Below are 20,313 nucleotides of genomic sequence, written 5' to 3' on the forward strand. Positions count from 1 at the left end.
ACTACCCATAGACTCAACACTGCCCATAGACTCAACACTGCCCATAGACCCAATACTAGCCATAGACTCAACACTGCCCATAGACTCAGCATGTACACTAAACACGGGGGATGGCTTTAAATTGTATATAATCAACCTTCAGATGTAGATGCCACTGGTTCTTCACGTTCTGCAGATGTAGATACCACCACCGCCATGTATTGCGCTGTGGTTGAACTTACAGCTCTCGGTCTGAACAGGCAACTGGACATGCGGACCAGGTTTGTTCGTATCTCTGAGAATTCGTAAGTCCAATGTTCGTAAGTAGAGGAGTCCCTGTCGTTACCAGGCTTCAGCTCGTACACCTGGGGATGCCACCTTTTCTCAAAACATAAAACCCGGGGGGGTGTACCGTGGAAAGATCTCAGTACTGAAGAGGGGGAGATCCACGTGCAAATGCCTCGTCTTGATTGGCGTTATTAATAATTAATCTATACATACATAAAAGGGAAATTTGTGAACGTGTGTCTGTTCAAAATTGATTTGAAGCTTTCGTGACTGCAGGAATCCATGCTCTTTGGTTCTTTCGGTAAAGTCATGTAGGTAGAAAATAAAATAAATCACGACGTTTCGGGCGCAACACAAGCGTCCGTCATCAGGTGGGACAGCGTGGTCTGCTGCTGTGGCAGACTGTTTTAAAAGGTTTGAAATGGATGTAGTTCAAGGGTTATAAAGAAGTGGCTGGGGCTAGTGATGTTAATGTGAGAAATGTTTAGCATACTTCCCAACATGCAACAAACTTGAAATTTGGCATGTGGGTAGCTTCCAGACTGTACACAATGCAAAAAGTATAAAAATAGACTTTTGCATTTCGGGGGGGGGGGCACAATAATGAATATATTTTGCACGGCAAGTGAGCGGTGACGTCACATCTGTGATGTCACCCGCATGCGGCAGCGTCACGCAGTGTGCCTGCTGACGTCACGCATCCCCCCCCCCACCCTCCGCGTAGGCCGTTTATTACAAGAATCCAAGTCTCGGGCGAAGCCGGGTAGTAAAGCTCGTGTTGTATGTTTTGTTACGCAACTGACAAAAGCTAGGGCTTCTAACGCCCTCGGGAAGACGACCGACGGTTCCACCAGGGCCGGCGAGCGACAAGCTTGCGTCCCCAACGACGACGAAGGGGGCGATCGCGGCGGCACCGCCGGGACGGGTGGCAACCGCACTCTCCGCCGCCCGTGGCGGTGCTCGCCGGAGGCCCTCGGCTTTGCCTGCCCGGTGGAACTGGCGCCGACCTGTGCACAGGTGCAGTGGCCGCACTGCGTCGCAACTCAACTCGCGCCGAGACGAGCAGCCGCTTGACCGGTGCAGGGGTCGGAAAACCAAAAGCGTCGAGAAGAGACGTTTATTGAAGGCTCGGTAAACACGACAATCTTTCAGGAGCCGCACGGACTAGCCACACGCACAGATCCTCCAGTCACGTGACTAGCCACACGCACAGATCCTCCAGTCACGTGACTAGCCACACGCACAGATCCTCCAGTCACGTGACTAGCCACACACATAACCTTCAATCATGTGACTAGACACACACAGATCCTCCAGTCATGTGACTAGCCACACACAGAGATCCTCCAGTCATGTGACTAACCACACACACAACCTTCAGTCATGTGACTAGCCACACACATAACCTTCAGTCATGTGACTAGCCACACACATAACCTTCAATCATGTGACTAGACACACACATAACCTTCAGTCATGTGACTAGCCACACACATAACCTTCAGTCATGTGACGAGTCACACACACATGCACAAGAACCTCCAGTCATGTGACTAGCCACACGCACAGATCCTCCAATCATGTGACTAGCCACACACATAACCTTCAGTCATGTGACTAGCCACACACATAACCTTCAGTCATGTGACTAGCCACACACATAACCTTCGGTCATGTGACGAGTCACACGCACACACAATCCTCCAGTCATGTGATGAGTCACATACACAGATCCTCCAGTCATGTGACTAGTCACACACACAAGGGATGCTTCAGTCACGTGACTGTGGGAGGCCAATCGGGTAGAGCTCGTGACATCACTTGGCTGGCACCTCAAACGGGAATTACATTTGTTGTGATGCTGCTGCTGGCAGATGTGCACAAATTAACAACTCAACCACATTCTGAATAACCCAACCGGTAATGGATATCCATTTGTACATTATATGCATACATCAACCCTCGCCCACCCCTCTCTGGCCTTCACACCCGATTGGCTGACAAGCGACGTCACATGTATCCCAGCCCGTGTCTATTTGAGACCGCAACAGCAGAGAGGATTTCTCCACAACTCTCTGGCTGCCACCCGATGATGATGATGCTGCTGCTCGTCATTGTTGTAATTACCGGCGAAACGTCACGGCTACCCGAATTGTAAATGTTGTAGTGGCTTCACTCTCCAACACGCAACGGGTTAGTGCTGAACCAGCAACGAATTGGCACGATTTGTTTTGTTTACGTGACAAAGCTTTCTAATTGGCTGTGTGTCGTGTTTGACGACGCATTCATATTTACCTGGTCTAACCCAAAAAAACTTATGGATCAACCACATCCGTCGACCGCGCCGCCCCTAAAGAGGGAACAAATTCCCAAAAAATATATCTTAGGCAAAAAAAAGGTTTCGGGAATCGCCTCTTCTTGACGGCAGTAAAAAAAAAAAAGCCATCGCCGCAGATTTTTGCTTCGGCTGCTGCCATTGCCCGACACGTCGCTCAAAGAGTTCTGGTTTTTGTTGTTGTTTACCTTTCACGACAAAGTAATTGAGGTGTTATCGACGAAACGCGTTGAGTTTGCGCCCAGGGCAAAGCAGCCGGGGAGGGGAGTCACGATTGAGGGAGCAGCAGCAGCAGCAGCAGTCACGGCCGAGTCACCGCCGAGTCACCTCCTCTGCCCCGAGGGCGAGCGACACGTGGCGTCGGGGTGAGGCCGAGCGGCAACGTGGCCGTAGCCTGGTGACAACCCGATGGTAACACGACGTGGCGGCAACGTGGCGGTCACGCGTCGCAGAATCTGGCGGGACACGAGAACCGGAGCCGCGAGCGCTGGACGGGGGAAACCGGGTCGCGAGGGTCGCGAGGGTCGCGAGGGTCGCGAGGGTCGCGAGGGTCGCGAGGGTCGCGAGGGTCGCGAGGGTCGCGAGGGTCGCGAGGGTCGCGAGGGTCGCGAGGGTCGCGAGGGTCGCGAGGGTCGCGAGGGTCGCGAGGGTCGCGAGGGTCGCGAGGGTCGCGAGGGTCGCGAGGGTCGCGAGGGTCGCGAGGGTCGCGAGGGTCGCGAGGGTCGCGAGGGTCGCGAGGGTCGCGAGGGTCGCGAGGGTCGCGAGGGTTTGCGAGGGTCGCGAGGGTTTGCGAGGGTCGCGAGGGTTCGCGAGGGTCGCGAGGGTCGCGAGGGTCGCGAGGGTCGCGAGGGTCGCGAGGGTCGCGAGGGTCGCGAGGGTTCGCGAGGGTCGCGAGGGTCGCGAGGGTCGCGAGGGTCGCGAGGGTTCGCGAGGGTCGCGAGGGTCGCGAGGGTCGCGAGGGTCGCGAGGGTCGCCACTCCGATTGCGCCACTCGAGGACGCCCGCTCTGCCACCGCAAACCGGGGGAGACCCACAGTGGCAGCAGGGCTGAGCGAGGTTGTTGCTGCTACTAAATTTCCACGTGACGATAAGCCATCTTCGTTGATTCTGAAAAAGAGCTGCATAGCTCAGCGGGGGCAGCCTTACTTGGTAAAATAAAAAAAAGTTTTAATAGTTTTTTTATCGGTCGGGTTATGGGTAAGATTAAGGTTAGGGCGAGTGTTTGGTAGCTTCGTGTGCTCCTACCGCGCACACAACCTCCGCCTCGCGTCGTAACGTACATCCACGTCGGTTTTTGGCCGCTATTACCGTATTTTGTGCTTTCCACAGTAACCCGGAGGTTGCCACCGGGACAGGCCAGGCACCCGACATCGGATCGGTGCTCGGGCGCGCGCGGCCAGAACCGACTCGTACCGGGATCTGGTCGCGCGCTATTTTTGCCGCGTTGGGGACTTCTCTTTGTTGCGGGACGACGGCACGCGGCGGAGGATTTGACAACAGGAACAGACCCAGTGGGCCCCGACTGAGAAACGGTGTCCCGGGGTGCGTTTGGCCTGCCACGTGCTAGGAGGGCGACGGGGCGTTTGGCACTTGCTAAGTTTGACCCGACGAACCGTTAAAACTAAAGAGCGCCGGGGCGTGCCAGGGCTGACCGCAGTGCGTGTGGCGCGCGGGGCTGAGTGAGCAGTGCCCCACCTGGCCGCCCCCCCCATCGCTCCCATGCCCCGCCCACCCCTCCTAGGCCCCGCCCACCCCTCCTAGGCCCCGCCCGGAAGATGACGCGACGGAATCCACTTCCGGAATTCGCTTCGAGACGTCTCTCATTATTATTTACAATGGTGGGTAACGAATCTTGCTTGACGCACGCCTCGCTTAAAAAGAAGAGCGCTAGCCCGCACGTCGGTCCCTCCAGTCACCACCATCGACCCCTCACCTCTCTCTCTCTAACTTTAAAATCCGATTTAAAGAGGCGGCTGAAACTCACGATCTAGGCAGTGGCGGCTCCGACACGGCCATCGTGACCCCCCCCCCCCTCCTCCTCCTCCCCTCCCCGTGTCGCTCGCGAGGGGCGACTCGTGCCGACGAACAACAGGCACCAAACGACCAACGCTGTGGTCACGTGACCCGGCGAATGACGCGTAAGCTTACGAGCACGAATGAGAGCGTGCGGCGTGTACGTGTGTGTGTGTGTGCGCGAGCGCGCGCGTGATTGCGTTTTTCCGCACTGCAATAGGCGCATGCAACTGACCTTGCGTGCGTGCGTGCGTCTGTGTGTAAGCATTTAGCTGCACGTGTGTATGTGTGCATGTGCAACGGTGTGTGTCCCTTCAAAGATGCTCGCTAACAGCACTAGCCCCAACAGCCCGTTAAGGCTATACAGGGTATGCGTGTCTTGGTCTTGGTCCGTGCACACACACTCGCGTAACAATGTCGCAGTGGTTGGCGCACTGCACTATGAACTCGGTAAGCCGAGCTCGGAACAGTAGCAATTATCCAAACTCGTCCTGAGCCTTAAATGAGTACCTGGGGATCCAAAGGCGGCCAGGCGTGGTGTTGACCACCCACCCCGTCGTGTGCCATGCCGGCCTTAATAGCTGCTCGCTCACAGTTCTTTCCCTGACTATACGGGGGATGTTTGTCTTTGTGTGTGCCTGCATACAGTATGTACGTGCGTGGGGATATCTTTGCCTGTCTGTGTTTCAACACCTAATTACGCGTGCGTGTACGTATCTGTGCGTGTCCGTCGCCGCGTGTGTACGTGTGCACGCGTACGTGTTTGTGCGCGTGCATGCAAGCATGTAGCTGTGCGTGCGCGTGTGAAGATGGCGGACCACCTGGCCGCTTGCTCCGGGGCGGCCATGTTGCTGTCCCCCTCTCCCCTCTCCCCTCCCCCCACCCGTGCCTCCTCCTCTTCAGCGGCCCTCAGGCGTACATGGTGAGCTGCAGCCACTGTTGGCGACACACGAGAGTCCACGTCAGCGCTTGGGCGTCGCAGCCACAGACAAAACGTTTGTCGCAGGGCACAATGACGACAACGGTTAAGATGGCGATGAGACGCTGATGATGACACCGGCTGTGATGGTATGCACGTGTGCGTGTGTTGAACGTCTTTCGTGCCGTATGTAGAAAACCGTTCTAATCGGAGGTGCGGGGGGGGGAAGGACAACAAACTAAACACCAAAAGCTTTAAAATGAGTTTGTCAATCTCGACGATGACGATTTAAAATTTACATAGCTCCCAGTGGCTTCCCAATATCGGAAGGAAGAACGTTCCAGACGGCCGAAAAAAAAGGGCATCTGAAAGCGCCGCGCGATGCGGTGACCACCGTCTTCGTTCGACGTTTAGACAAAAGCCGCTGCTGCGAGGATGGCCGGAGATTGCGTGATGGTTTACGGTCCTTGACGAGACGATGAGGCACTCAGTATGATGGTAATCATGACGGGAATGATAATGAGATAATGATGAGACACAGATTATAATGATGATGATGAGGCACTGATGGTGATGATGAGAGAGATTATGATAATGACGATGCTGATGAATATGGATACACTGATGATGGGTCGCTGATGATGAAACCAGCGGATCCCCTCCCTCCCCCTCCCTCCCCCTCCCTCCCCCTCCCTCCCCCTCCCTCCGCCCCTCACCTCCAGCACGTTCAGCTTGATGGTGCCGTCCCCATCCCGGTTGTGAGCTTGGAAGGCGCCTGTGGCACAAACACGTGGTCACACGGGACGACGTCGCCACGCTGGCACCACGGTCCGGAACGATCAGGGACTCCGTCGGGGACTCCGTCAGGGACTCCGTCAGGGACTCCGTCAGGGGCTCTGTCGGGAACTCTGTCGGGAACTCCGTCAGGGACTCTGTCAGGGACTCCGTCAGGGACTCTGTCAGGGACTCCGTCAGGGACTCTGTCAGGAACTCTGTCAGGGACTCTGTCAGGAACTCTGTCCGGCACCTGGTAGCTTCTCTCACTGTCAGGGTCTCCTCACGCTAGGCCGGCACGTGCGTTATTTTTCGCGATCGTTATTGGGACGAGTCCGCGTATGATCGCCCACCCGGGGGCTGGCCGGGAGTCCTATTCGGCCCTCGGTAAGCAGACGGGTTCCCCAACCCGACCTCTACCCCAGAGACAATCTGCTGAGCAGGCCTAAAGCAATCCACTGCTATAAAATCGGTGCTCACACTCTCGACGCACGTAGCGGGGGGTGCGTGCGTGCGCGCGTGCGGGGAGCGGTGGCGCAGCTGTCCTGCGGACCTCTCTCACGGCCAACACCGGTGACGATTATCTGTCTCGCGGCCTCCCCTAGGTCGACTCAGCCTCAAACGAGTACCCGGTGCGGCGTGTAGTAAACGTCGCCGCTCGGGAGACAAAGGCGGCCGGGCGTGGTGCCGGCCACCCACCCCCTCGTGTGCCGTGCCGGCCTTCGCAGGCGCTGCTACTCGCTAACAGCACTTGCCCTGACAGTGTGTTGAGGCCGCACGGGGGATCTTTGTCTGTGCGCGTACGTACGGAACATGGCCTCCAGGCGAACGAGGCAGCAGATGAAGTTGTCGAAGTCGACGTTGCCGTCCTCCTCCGCGTAGCGGAGCGTGATGACGCGCAGCAGCTGATCATTCAGCCTGAAGCCTGGGCACAAAGAAAAAGACGCAGACACAGGCAGAGTCACACACACACAGAGTCTCACACATACACACAGAGTCACACACACACAGACAGTCACACATACACACAGTCATAGACTCACACACACACACAGTTACACAGAAAAACACACACACCCTGAAACAAACAACCACCATTTACCACTGAATGGTGGTGTCCTCAGGCTAGGTCCGCATTAAGTATTTGTATTTGTGTGCGTGTGTGTGTAAGTGTGTGTGTGTAAGTGTGTGTGTGTATGTGTGTATTTGTGTGTATGTGTGTGTGTATGTGTGTGTATGTGTATTTGTGTGTGCATTTGTGTGTGTGTGCCTGTATCTAGAGGCTCATAAAGGGTGCTACTGAGCAGTTTGAGGCAGGCGCCCTCCAGCATCAACGGATAGAGGGGGCTAAACGGGCACTGCACGGGCTAGAGAAGAGATGGAGTGATGCGGTACTGGAGGATGTGGAGCTGAGTGGACTTGCCGATGACTGGTACCAGTGGTGTTAAGATCGGCCTCTGTGGAGGAGGCTCGTGAAGGACGCTACTGGGCAGTTGGAGGCAGTCGCCCTCCAGCAACGGAGGGCGGAGGAGCGACGCTCACAACAACGAGTGGAGCGCCGGGCGAATAAAATGCAGCAAGTTGGCACAGTGGGGAGAACAGGTGGAGCATCGGCCAGTCATCTCAGTCCAGTCAACCTATGGCACCTGGGTCTGTCCTGTGACCTCTTTCTAGCAGCGAGCCTTCGTCACTTCATTAGCACCTTGGTGACGTCACCACCACTTAATGGCAAATGACGGTTATTGCTTTACATACGTGCGTGCGTATGCTTGTGTGTGCGTGTACGTGCGCGTACGTGCGCGTACGTGCGTGCGTGTACGTGCGTGCGTGTACGTGCGTGCGTGTAAGTGCGTGCGTGTCTGCATGTGCACGTGCAATCCCGTACCGGCGGCTGCCAGGGCGGGTCCCAGCTCTGATGCCGACATCGCACCACTGCGGTCTGCGTCATACTGCTTGTACAGAGTCTGCAAAGACAAAGATCCCCCGTATGGCCTCGACATACCGTTGGGGCAAGTGCTGTTAGCGAGCACCTATGAAGGCCGGCACGGCACACGAGGGGGTGGGTGGCCAGCACCACGCCCGGTCGCCTTTGTCTCCCCAGTGGAGTTGTCTACTACACACCGCACCGGGTACTCATTTGAGGCTGAGTCGACCTAGGGGGAGGCCCATGACCGGTTCAGATAATCGTCACCGGTATTGGCTGTGAGCGGGTCCCAGAGTGCAGCTACGGCACCGCTCCCCACACGCGCAGACGCGCTCCCCCGCGTGTGCGTCGCGAGTGCGAGCACCGATTCTACACCAGTGGATTGCTTTCGGCCTGCCGAGCAGATTGTCTGCGGGAATCCAACTCGGGCCGCCGGGTCCGAGGTGCGGCGTGCCAACCGCTGCACCACCACTCCCCGCGGCATTCGCACGTACGCACGGCCTCACCTGCCAGCCCTTGACCTTGTTCCACACACACATCACTCACACACATCACACCCACACACACATCACTCTCACATCACTCTCACACACACACACATCACTCTCACACACACACACATCACTCTCACACACACATCACACACATCACTCTCACACACACCTGCCAGGACTTGAGCTTGTTCCACACACACACCACACACATCACACACAACACACACATCACACACATCACTCACACACACACATCACTCACACACATCACTCTCACATCACTCTCACACACACACACACATCACTCACACACACACATCACACACATCACACACATCACACACACACATCACTCTCACACACACCTGCCAGGACTTGATCTTGTTCCACAGGATCTTGAACTCCTCGTAGCCCAGCTTCCCCGTGCCGTCCGACTGTGCTCGAAGGTCAAGGGTCGTCGGCTTCACGACGGCAGGGAGCCGCCCCCGCCGCTCGGGGCTCTCACGCTGTGCCGCGGCGACGCGTGCCCCCTTGTTGGCGCGCGTCGCCGCCTGCGTCGCGCCGCGCTCCGCCCCAGGTCGCGCCGAGCTGTTGCCGCGCCGTGCGAAGTCGCGTTCCGGCGTCGGCTTTAGCCGTGTTGCTACGTCGCTCATTGCAGCGTCATCTTTCGGCGTCGCGCGTCACGCCGATTTATCCGCCCCTCGCTGTCGCGTCACGTCGTTCGCATTCCCCAGCGTGTCACGCCACGTCGCGCCGTATCGCGCCGTTGCTTTGCGTAGTGTAGCGTTGCGTCACGCGGTGCCGTGCCATTTTGTGCCGTGGCACGTTGTCAGGGTGACGGTTTGTGGGCGTGTCATTGCGTCACGTCGTGTTGTGTTCCTGCCGTGTTGTCGTGTCATCTTCTATTGCGTCACGCCGTTGTGTCAAGCCGTGTTGTTGTGTTGCTGTGTTGTTGTGTGCCCGCCGAATCAGGATACGTCCATGAGGGCCACCATGCTGCGACACGACTCAATGCTGAACCCGTCCGTCTTGAGGTCGCGGTCTGAACGAAGACAACCGCACGGTGACATCGAACACCCGTGGACTCTCGTCGGCCAGAGCCGTCAATTTGAGCGCTCCTGCGACAGCACCGTCACTTTGCTCCTCAGTTTGCCAGCAATCACGTTCCACCTCCGGGAAACAAGTTACTGTTGAGCCGGATTTTTTTTCAAAAAAATGTTTTATCATACCTTTTTAAAAAAAAAAAAATGCAATTTTTGTTTTGATACATTTAACACGCACGCGCGTCTGTATGTTGAACTTTTCGCACCGTACGTAGCCAAACCGTGCTAATCGGAGGTGCGGGGAAAGGACAGCAAACTATCGGTCTCTGTGTGATGAGTCTGTGGGTCTCTGTGTGATGAATCTATGGGTCTCTGTGTGATGAATCTATGGGTCTCTGCGATGAGTCTATGGGTCTCTCTGTGATGAGTCTATGGGTCTCTGTGTGATGAGTCTATGGGTCTGTGTGTGGTGAGTCTATGGGTCTCTGTGCGGTGAGTCTATGGGTCTCTGTGCGGTGAGTCTATGGGTCTCTGTGCGATGAGTCTATGGGTCTCTGTGCGATGAGTCTATGGGTCTCTGTGCGATGAGTCTATGGGTCTCTGTGCGATGAGTCTATGGGTCTCTGTGCGAGGAATCTATGGGTCTCTGTGCGAGGAATCTATGGGTCTCTGTGCGAGGAATCTATGGGTCTCTGTGCGAGGAATCTATGGGTCGCTGTGTGAGTTTATGGGTCTCTGTGCGAGGAGTCTATGGGTCTCTGTGCGAGGAATCTATGGGTCTCTGTGCGAGGAGTCTATGGGTCTCTGTGCGATGAGTCTATGGGTCTCTGTGCAAGGAGTCTATGGGTCTCTGTGCGAGGAGTCTATGGGTCTCTGTGCGAGGAGTCTATGGGTCTCTGTGCAAGGAGTCTATGGGTCTCTGTGCGAGGAGTCTGTGTAAGTTTATGTACGTATGTTATGTTGAACTTCTTTCGGTGGCATATTGGTTAGCACGCTGCACTACAATCCTGGTGATAAGAGTTCAATTCCTCGCCATGGCCAACATCATCCGTGAATATTTAAACTGGTTCTGGGCCTCCCCTAGGTAGACTCGGCCCTAAACGAGTACCTGGTGCCGCGCGTAATCATCAGCACTGGGGAGACAAAGGCGGCCGGGCGTGGCGCTGGTCACACCAACCCGCCCCGTGTGCCACAGCGCCGGCCTTCACAGGTGCTGCTCGCTAACAGCACGCGCCCCAACAGTCTGTCGAGGCTACACGGGGGACCTTTGTCTGCGTGTGTGGTCACTCACGTTTGGTGACCACCTTGTTCAGGACTCCCTGCAGCTCCCCAGGGCTGATCTCCATGTCCTAGCGAATGCCCAGGAGATGGACACAACAGGTCGTAACACAGACCAAATCAAATCGATGAGTACGGGCAGTCCCCGACGTGCGGACATCCACACTAACGAAAGAGCGTCCAGATGATATTTATTTTTAACCATTTTTGTCGTGTGTACTGTGTGTGTACTGTGTGTGTAGTGTGTGTGTTTACTGTGTGTGTACTGTGTGTGTGTACTGTGTGTGCCGTGTGTGTGTGTACCGTGTGTGTGTGTAGTGTGTACTGTGTGTATACTGTGTGTGTACTGTGCCGTGTGTGTGCCGTGTGTGTACTGTGTGCCGTGTGTGTACTGTGTGTGTGTGTGTACTATGTGTGTGTGTACTGTGTGTGTGTGTACTGTGTGTGTGTGTACTGTGTTTGTGTGTACTGTGTGTACTGTGTGTGTGTGTACTGTGTGTGTGTATACTGTGTGCCGTGTGTGTGTACTGTGTGTGTGTGTACTGTGTGCCGTGTGTGTGTGTGTGTGTACTGTGTGTTTGTACCGTGTGTACCGTGTATGTGTGTGCACTGCATGTGTGTGCCGTGTGTGTGTGCCATGTGTGTGTGTACCGTGTGTGTGTGTACCGTGTATGTGTGTGTGTGCCGTGTGTGTGTGTACCGTGTGTGTGTGTGCCGTGTGTGTGTGTGCCGTGTGTGTGTGTGCCGTGTGTGTGTGTACCGTGTATGTGTGGGACCGCGTGTGTGTCTGCTGTGTGTGTACCGTGTGTGTGTACCGTGTGTGTGTGTGTACTGTGTGTGCACCATGTGTGTATACCGTGGGTGCATGTACTGTTGTGTGCGTGTACCGTGTTTGCACCATGCGTGTGCGTGTACCGTGTGTGCATGTACCGTGTGTGTGTACCGTGTGTGTACTGCGTGTGTGTGTACCGTGTGTGTGTGTACCGTGCGTGTGTACTGTGTGTGTACCGTGTGTGTACCGTGTGTGTACCGCGTGTGTCTACTGTACCTCCCCGGCGAGCTGGGTGAACACGCGACGGAACTGAGCGTCTTCATCGCTCTGCAGGGTCGGCTGAACCTTCGGGGGCTGCAAAAATGTACACGACAGACATTTACACAAAGACAAAGATCACCCGTGTAGCCGTCACAGACTGTAGAGGCAAGTGCTGTTAGCGAGTAGCACCACCTATGAAGGCCGGCACGGCACACGAGGGGGTGGGTGTTCAGAACCACTCCTGGCCGCCTTTGTCTCCCCAGTGGCGATGTTTACACACCGCCCCAGGTTCTCATTTGCGGCCAAGTCGACATAGCGGAGAGCCGGGACCAGTTCAGATAATCTACCTTGGTGTTGGCCTTGAGCGGGAATCGAACTCGGGTCGCTGGGTTCGTAGCACAGCTCCCTAATCCGCTACACTACCGCTCCCTGCTTTGGTGCAAAAAAAATAATCAGGGGTTTGAGCGCTCTCGATTTAAAACCAATTTCATTAGAACTGCTTTGTGTGTATAGTTTGTTGTCCTTCCCAGGCACCTCCGATATAGCACGGTTGGCTACGTACGGTGCAAAAGAAGTTCAACATGCATACTAAATCTAGAAACGCAGCGTTACTGACAGGTGGAACATTTCCCCCCCCCCCCGCCCCCCCGTGCCTGATTAGTGTGGCTAAGATGCTCACAGCGATGGATAAATATCGCGTGTGGCGTTTCATTTGCGGGCTGTGTTAAGTGAAGTTTCAGGCCGTGTGAAGTCGAAATTGTGGGCCGTGTCGGGTTGAGGTGGCTTTGCGGCGAATTCGACGTTGACGCGATCCGACCCAACAAAAACTTTATCCACGAGTAACCATCAGTGTGTCCGTGCGCTCATTTGGTGACTGGCCCGAGACCGTCAACCCGCCGCGGCCTAGAGCCCGGTTCAATCACGGGCGGCCGAAACCCCGATTCAAACCCAGGGCCTCGGCGGTGCCGGCTCCGTTGTCGTCTCCGACACGGCCGCTATGAACCCCCCCCCCACCCACCCCACCGGAGCCACCAGACGGCTCTTTGTCTCGGGAGATAAACCAGTCTGAAAGCTTCGAGAACCAAAGTAGCCACCACTCGTGCGTGCGCGCGTGTGTGCGTGCGCGCGTGTGTGCGTGTGCACGTGTGTTGGTGTGCACGTGCATGTGCGTGTGCACGTGTGTGTGCGCGTGCACGTGTGTGCGTGCCATCGATGCTCGAGAGCACAGACGACCGTGTCGTGTTTGTCGTCGTCGTAACGCTCTGTCGCCGTGCCCCCTTACTGGACAGTTGTGGCAAAAAGAGCTTCATAGCTCATTGGGCTAAGTACAAAATTCTGACTCTGATGTCACTTCGCCACGGATGGCCGAGCCCCTGAGCTGCCGCCGCCGCCGTCCGTGGTCGGCTCTAGAAAGTTGAAGTGACCGCGGCGTCCTCTGGCGGTGCCGCTGCATCGCGGTAGCGGTGACTCTCACCTGATGATACTAGATGCAATCTCTAGCGAAACGTCGTCAATGAGTACAACTGTCAAACATTTTGCTTGGGCTTTTGCACGTCCCTCCTGTGCGTACGTACGTTGAACTTCTTTCCCACCGTACGTTAGCCAGCCGTGCTAATCGGAGGTGGCCGATGAACCACATCAACGGACGCGCTGTATTTGCCCCATCAGGTGACAACTTGATTAGATTGGCTCTGTCGGGTGGTGGAGGTTTACCGCTATAAAAAAACAAACAGTCAAGATACCTACACTACGATCCAACACAAAAGGGACTAATTGTTCAATCGTCACTGCCATAATTTGCAACACGTCAACAAACCTATTCTAACACTTTTGAGATGAGACGCATTAGACAGAAAGTGTGTGCAGGGTGGAAGCAAATATGAGTACTATTATACCCAAATTATGTTGTATTGCAAATATTGTGTGTGGGTTATTCCTTAATTTTAATAGTATATTGTCGGCACTACGATAGCTACAGCATCAAGCGCAGTGCATTGTGGGATGCGACATTATAGCTACATCTCCACACACACTGCATTGTGGGAGGTAAGCACTACAGCTACATCACCAAGCGTGGTGCATTGTGGGAGGCAGCACTACAGTGACATCACCAAGCACGGTGCATTGTGGGAGGCAGCACTACAGCAACATCACCAAGCGCGGTGCATTGTGGGAGGCGGCACTACAGCTACATCACCAAGTGTGGTGCATTGTGGGAGGCAGCACTACAGCTACCTCACCACACAGTGCATTGTGGGAGGCAGCACTACAGCTACATCACACGCACTGCATTGTGGGAGGCAGCACTACAGCGACATCACCAAGTGTGGTGCATTGTGGGAGGCAGCACTACAGCTACCTCACCAAGCGCAGTCCGTTTGTGGGAGACAGAACTACAGCTACATTACCACACACTGCATTGTGGGAGGCAGCAGTACAGCGACATCACCAAGCACGGTGCATTGTGGAAGGCAGCACTACAGCTACAGCTCCACACGCACTGCATTATGGGAGGCGCACATGTTAAGCCAACAGCGGCCAGCGAGTTCCAGGGAATTTCAGAACAAAAATGGCACCGCCCGCACACGATCGCTACGCCATTGACTAAGGCACTGGTGTCACACTTTCCCACGGTGGCTAGGAGATGTTAACTACCTCGCCTGGTATACAGGGTATACAGGTCATGGGTTCGATCCCGACCCCGACGCCTCCTGGAAATTTGGAGTCTGCGTCTCTATCTCATCATCATCACGGTGGCTAGGAGATGTTAACTACCTCGCTTGGTATACAGGAGGTCGTGGGATCGATCCCGACCCTGATGCCTGCTGCTGTATATTTGTAGTTTGCGGTGTCTCTCTCCCCATGGTCGCGTAGATTTTTTCCCTCCTCATTTAGAATCATCGTGCGCTTAAAGGGTATTTGACTGCTTTAAATGTCCACGTGACGATAAGCCACTTCGTTGAGCTATCGTTTGTGATGGCCAAGTCGCTTCCGAAATGGCTGTATAAGCTCAGCGGAGCCTTACCTCGTGAAAATAATGTGTGATATGAGCTACAGTTAAGCCCCGCGGCGTAGCGTAATTGGCGTGGGCTCCGGTGCATTCCCCGGCACCTGGAACCCCTCCGGCCCGTGGGCCCTGGTGCAGTTGCACCGCCTGCACCCTCGCTGGCTACAACGCCGGTAGGGGAGGGAGCCGGGTGAGGAGGGAGCTTCACGTACCCAGCTGTCTTGATTGGAGGAGTCGGCAATCATCTGCTCGTTGGTGGAGGTGGCGACAGGCGAAGAAGAGAGGCAGAGGGCGGGGAAGTGGGGGGGGCAGTGGGGGGGTGGAGGGAGTGGGGGGAGCACAGTGCAGAGAGACAGAGACATGCACAGACAGCCATGCAGACAGACAAAGATCCCCCGTATAGCTCACACAAACTGTTGGGGAAAGTGCTGTTAGCGAGCGCCTATGAAGGCCGGCACGGCGCACGAGGGGGTGGGTGGCCAGCGCCACGCCCGGCCGCCTTTGTCTCCCCGGCGAAGATGTTTACACACCGCACCGGGTACTCATTTGAGGCCGAGTCGACCTCGGGGGGGGGCCCAGAATCGGTTCAGATAATCGTCGCCGGTGTCGGCCGTGAGCGAGAATCGAACTCGGGTCGCCGGGTTCGTAGCGCTAACCGCTACACCGCCGCTCCTATACAGACACACACAGACGCCCGCATACCAACGGAGAGAGGATACAGCAGAAACCAACATCAAGAACCTCCAGGAAAACCAAAAGCCAAACCAGCAACGAGAGTAGGAACCAGATCCCAAGCGCAGCTCAGCAAGCAACAGCTGCTCCACCAGGAGGGGCGATGAGGCGGGCGGCCAGGGACCCAAAGCTGCACGGAGCGCCGCCGTAAGTTCCGTAGAATGCGTCAATAAATCATCACCATCATCATCAGCCGGCCAGCCTCGATCAATCATCCACTGCTGGACGAATGCCTCCCCCTGCAAGCCGTCGCCATCTCTTCGACGGCAAACGATGCAGCAGGGGAACTGCGCAAGAGCGGATTTCACCGCTCCGTCTGAAGCGATGGGACGTCCTCCGGGGCACGCCCCTTCACCTCGGCTGCCACTCCCCTCGTCAGCAGTCGTCACCCACGACCACATTTCCCCCTCTCCCCCCTTCTACCCACCGTGTATGCGGCATTCTCACAAATCTTGACGCGATCCTCCTATCCGCCGGTGCCTCCAAAGCGCCGGATCACGGGCAGCCCCTATCGACACGCCCCGATTTAGATGCTCAGCTGTGCCGGCCGTGTCAGTTGTGCCGGACCGTGTCAGTTGTGCCGGGCCGTGTCAGTTGTGCCGGGCCGTGTCAGTTGTGCCGGGCCGTGTCAGTTGTGCCGGGCCGTGTCAGTTGTGCCGGCCGTGTCAGTTGTGCCGGGCCGTGTCAGTTGTGCCGGGCCGTGTCAGTTGTGCCGGCCGTGTCAGTTGTACCGGCCGTGTCAGTTGTGCCGGGCCGTGTCAGTTGTGCCGGGCCGTGTCAGTTGTACCGGCCGTGTCAGTTGTGCCGGACCGTGTCAGTTGTGCCGGACCGTGTCAGTTGTGCCGGGCCGCGTCAGTCGTGCCGGGCCGTGTCAGTTGTGCCGGACCGTGTCAGTTGTGCCAGACCATGTCAGTTGTGCCGGACCGTGTCAGTTGTGCCGGACCGTGTCAGTTGTGCCGGACCGTGTCAGTTGTGCCGGCCGCGTCAGTTGTGCCAGCCGCGTCAGTTGTGCCAGCCGCGTCAGTTGTGCCGGACCGTGTCAGTTGTGGCGGCCGCGTCAGTTGTGCCGGGCCGCGTCAGTTGTGCCGGGCCGTGTCATTTGTGCCGGCCGCTTCAGTTGTGCCAGCCGCGTCAGTTGTGCCGGACCGTGTTAGTTGTACCTGCTGCATAGCCTGCATCAACTACATCAGTTGTGTGTGTGCGTCGACTTTGCTATGTTGGATGTTACGGCTTTATTGGCCGTGTCACCTCTTGTTGGCTCCATCAGCTATTTCGGCTGTGCAAACTCGCACGCGAGAGTCACCTACGTCGGCCCTGCTTGCCTTCGCGAGCCAAGCCAGGCCGTCTATTAGTCTCGTCCCGTACAGAATGCTGCGACGATATCAGTCTCAGCGCATAGGTCTGACCGCTCACCTGAAAGAACTGCTGCCCGATGTTCCCTCCAATCTCCCTGCGTGGCGAGGGAGAAAGGGGAGGGGGGGGCACAGCGGTTTGGGAAAGAATGCATGAATTATGGTACAATGTCGCCCATCCGACCGTTAACTTATCGGACCGTGACCGATTAACCGACCGCACATAGTGGGGGCTTAGTACGTGATAGTGTCAGCGCCCATTTCTACAGACGCTCATGAATCCATAAAACCGAAAATATTCTCACGCCAGGGCCGTATTATCCAATTATAATTATCAAATAGGCACAGTAGGTACGAAAACTGAAGGGCCGATGAAAAAAGTGACCATGTTTTTTTTGTTTTATAAGAAATGTAACCAAGATACCTTCTCGAATAAATATATTGATATATAGCAATGATCGGCACAGTGTTTATAGAAAGAGGCTGAGTCATGTCAATCGTTGTTTTTTTTCATAAGGCGAGAAAGAAATTAAACACCGGAGGATGAAGTTTGAGAGAAAAAAATTACATTCCAAAATTAGCAAAATAAACATCTCCAAGTGGTGATTTTTGCACAATCAAGCAGAGTTACAGTAGCGGCAGTAGTGATTCCACATAGTTGCCATCGTCAAAACAGAAGTGCCTGAGCCCCTACAATAATCTTAATCCGACTCCGGTCTCACCCAGCCATGGATTTTCGTTTGTCGTGTGGGATGGGATCCTCCCCCCACTCCCCGTGTCTAGTTTTGATTCGTGTTTTGCCTTCTCGAGTGACTCATGAGTCAGCCACTGCTGCCTCGCCGCCTGGTGTCATTGGCAAGAGCTTTGGTTTGCTTGCGATACGGTTTAAGGCACGTGACGATGCATCCATTCCAAGCCTAGATAGAATACAGCAACACTGTTCAAGCTCACACAACTGCGTTACGTAAAGCGGAGACGCTGCACAGGTTTAATGTAGCGATCCGCAGTGCAGGTTTGGTGAAACAAAGCATCGCAACAGTTTACAACTTTGGACACGTTATGGGTAAATAACATTACATGCCATGATAAAAATAAGAACCGTTTTTACCTTTTCTGGCAATAAAACAAGAGGTGTTAAGGTGCTCAAACACCAAACAGAAACCTTTTGGCAAGGAATCAAGTTCGCATTGACAACACGGTACTTATGGGGAACATGCAAACACAGACATGGCTCTAGTAATAGGTTTTTACCCTTTCATCTGGCACCAAAACTGACACCTTTATACAAGGGATCATGTTTGCAATAACCACAACACAAGCAGTCAAAAATGCAAACAAAAAGAGACAACTCTGATGATATTGGCACTGTCCTTGAAATTGATTGGTCCACACCCGAGACGGCTTTTCTTAGAGCCTAGTCTCCACTGGTGTTGGACCAGATGACGGATGATTATTGGTTGCGAAAGCCTCCTATGTGTTTAACACACACACAGGCACACACACACGTGTGCGTCCACATGCGAAGTGCGCTTACAACGCCTGCGTAATTGTGTGGATGTTTGAGTTTAGAGTGGGCGTGAGGGCATTGCTGTGAAAAGCAATGCCCTGGGCTACAAACGCCAGGTCCTCTCGACAGCCCACAGCAGGGTTTACTATGCAAACCACGGAGCCACAAAGATCCCCACACCCCATACAGCCCCTAACAAGACTGTAGGGGCAAGTGCTGTTAGCGAGTAGCAGCACTACCTATGAAGGCTACCGGCACCGTGGCACGCGAAGGGGGTTGGGTGGCCAGCACCACGCACGGCCGCCTTTGTATCTCCCCCACTGTTTTACTACACACCGCCACCAGGTACTCATTTGAGGCCGAGTCGACCTGGGGGGGGGGGGGGAGAGGCCCAGGACCGGTTCAGAGATAATCGTCGCTGTCGGTGGCGCCAACCACTGCGCCACCGCTCCCCGCGCGCCAAGCCAAAACCCCCCGCTAGTTTGTCCTATTAATGCCACACACGTACACACCACACACACACTTGCACAATCTAGTAGGATCGTGGCCGATGGTGACACACACACACGCACGCATGTTACAGTACAGTACACACATGTTACAGTACAGTACGCACGCAGAGGCACGCACGAGTTTGCGAGATCCTATTTAGGTCAAACACACACCGACAGTTTTTGTTGGGGGGGGGACGCCTTCATCCAGCAGTGGATTGACCCTAGTTAACGACTTGAACACACACACACATAGCAACCCATGAGTTTGCGAGCTCCCTATTTAGGTGACACGCACGCACGGGCGCGTCACACGGCGCGGCACGACCGACACCGTTAGCGAGCCCCTATTAAGGTAGCGTCCGTAGCACGAAGACGCAAACTCACCCCGCCACCGCCTGTATAAAGTTCCCAGCGAAGCGGCCCAGACCGAACATCTTCGCGGCTGAAGGAGGAGGAGGAGGCGACGCCTTAGAGACGATAACGACGACGACGAAGACGCACGGCGGCGTGAGAGACACTCAACTGGGTATGAGCACGCCCCACAAACACCACAGATACTAACCACCCGCCTACCCCCCCCCCAAGGCGCACTCAAATGGACTCGCCCGGCACGATAATGACCACAAACACCACAGATACTAACCACCCCCCACCCCCCCCAAGGCGCACTCAAATGGACTCGCCCGGCACGATAATGACCACAACTATGGAGGGCGCCCGATGTGCTACGAACATCCCCCCTAAGAAGGGAAATGGACTCGTCCTTTGGCTGTGAATCTTCGGACAAACACCGCCCCCCCCCCCGAATCTAAACCAGGGACTTATACTACAATATTGTATGAGCGTCCGTGTGAGATTCTTGTTCATAATTATTCAACGACAATAATGGTTTGCGAAAGACGCCTCTCAAACAAAAAAAAACACACGCGCTCCCTGCTCGCGGGGCAAATGAACTCGCCCACGAACTAGTCAACGTTATTTTACGGAATGCTAACTACTAAAAACACCCCTGCGCCGGGGAATGAACTCGTCCTTGGTCCGTACTGATTATGGATATGAACGATTAAAAACACCCCCGCGTGAGGAATGAACTCGCCCTCGGTCCATACTAAGTACGACTACGGGGGGGGTGTGACCAGAA

At 55.3% G+C, this 20,313-nt stretch overlaps 1 protein-coding gene across 2 annotated transcripts; it reads right to left on the reverse strand.

Moving 5' to 3' along the window:
* Nucleotides 1–1,370: 1,370 nt before the first annotated feature.
* LOC116954024 (calpain small subunit 1-like) lies at nt 1,371–19,734 on the reverse strand. 2 transcript variants are annotated; one of them, XM_032974414.2, is made up of 11 exons: nt 19,557–19,734; nt 17,233–17,269; nt 15,300–15,332; nt 12,096–12,173; nt 11,061–11,118; nt 9,704–9,768; nt 9,092–9,160; nt 8,194–8,272; nt 7,117–7,233; nt 6,251–6,309; nt 1,371–5,551 (listed from the first exon to the last, which is right to left on the reverse strand). In XM_032974414.2, exons 1-11 carry the CDS (start codon nt 19,604–19,606, stop codon nt 5,525–5,527), a joined length of 672 nt encoding a protein of 223 aa, XP_032830305.1. In that variant the 5' UTR covers nt 19,607–19,734; the 3' UTR covers nt 1,371–5,524. The 2 variants fall into 2 exon arrangements, with proteins under 2 accessions (XP_032830305.1, XP_032830306.1); XM_032974415.2 differs by lacking the exon at nt 15,300–15,332.
* Nucleotides 19,735–20,313: the final 579 nt, after the last annotated feature.

Source organism: Petromyzon marinus, chromosome 53 (assembly GCF_048934315.1).
Source record: "Petromyzon marinus isolate PM22_M1 ecotype Great Lakes invasive population chromosome 53, UKy_Petmar_22M1.pri1.0, whole genome shotgun sequence".
Lineage (NCBI taxonomy): Eukaryota > Metazoa > Chordata > Hyperoartia > Petromyzontiformes > Petromyzontidae > Petromyzon > Petromyzon marinus.

Bases quoted from the DNA above. Each gene is read 5' to 3' on its own strand.
- LOC116954024 (XM_032974414.2), bottom strand. From the start codon at position 19,606: ATGTTCGGTCTGGGCCGCTTCGCTGGGAACTTTATACAGGCGGTGGCG. The intron at 17,270-19,556 runs GTGAGTTTGCGT...CTCGCCACGCAG, and splicing joins TTTATACAGGCGGTGGCGGG to GGAGATTGGAGGGAACATCG. The intron at 5,552-6,250 runs GTGAGGGGCGGA...TGTCGCCAACAG, and splicing joins TCAAGCTGAACGTGCTGGAG to TGGCTGCAGCTCACCATGTA.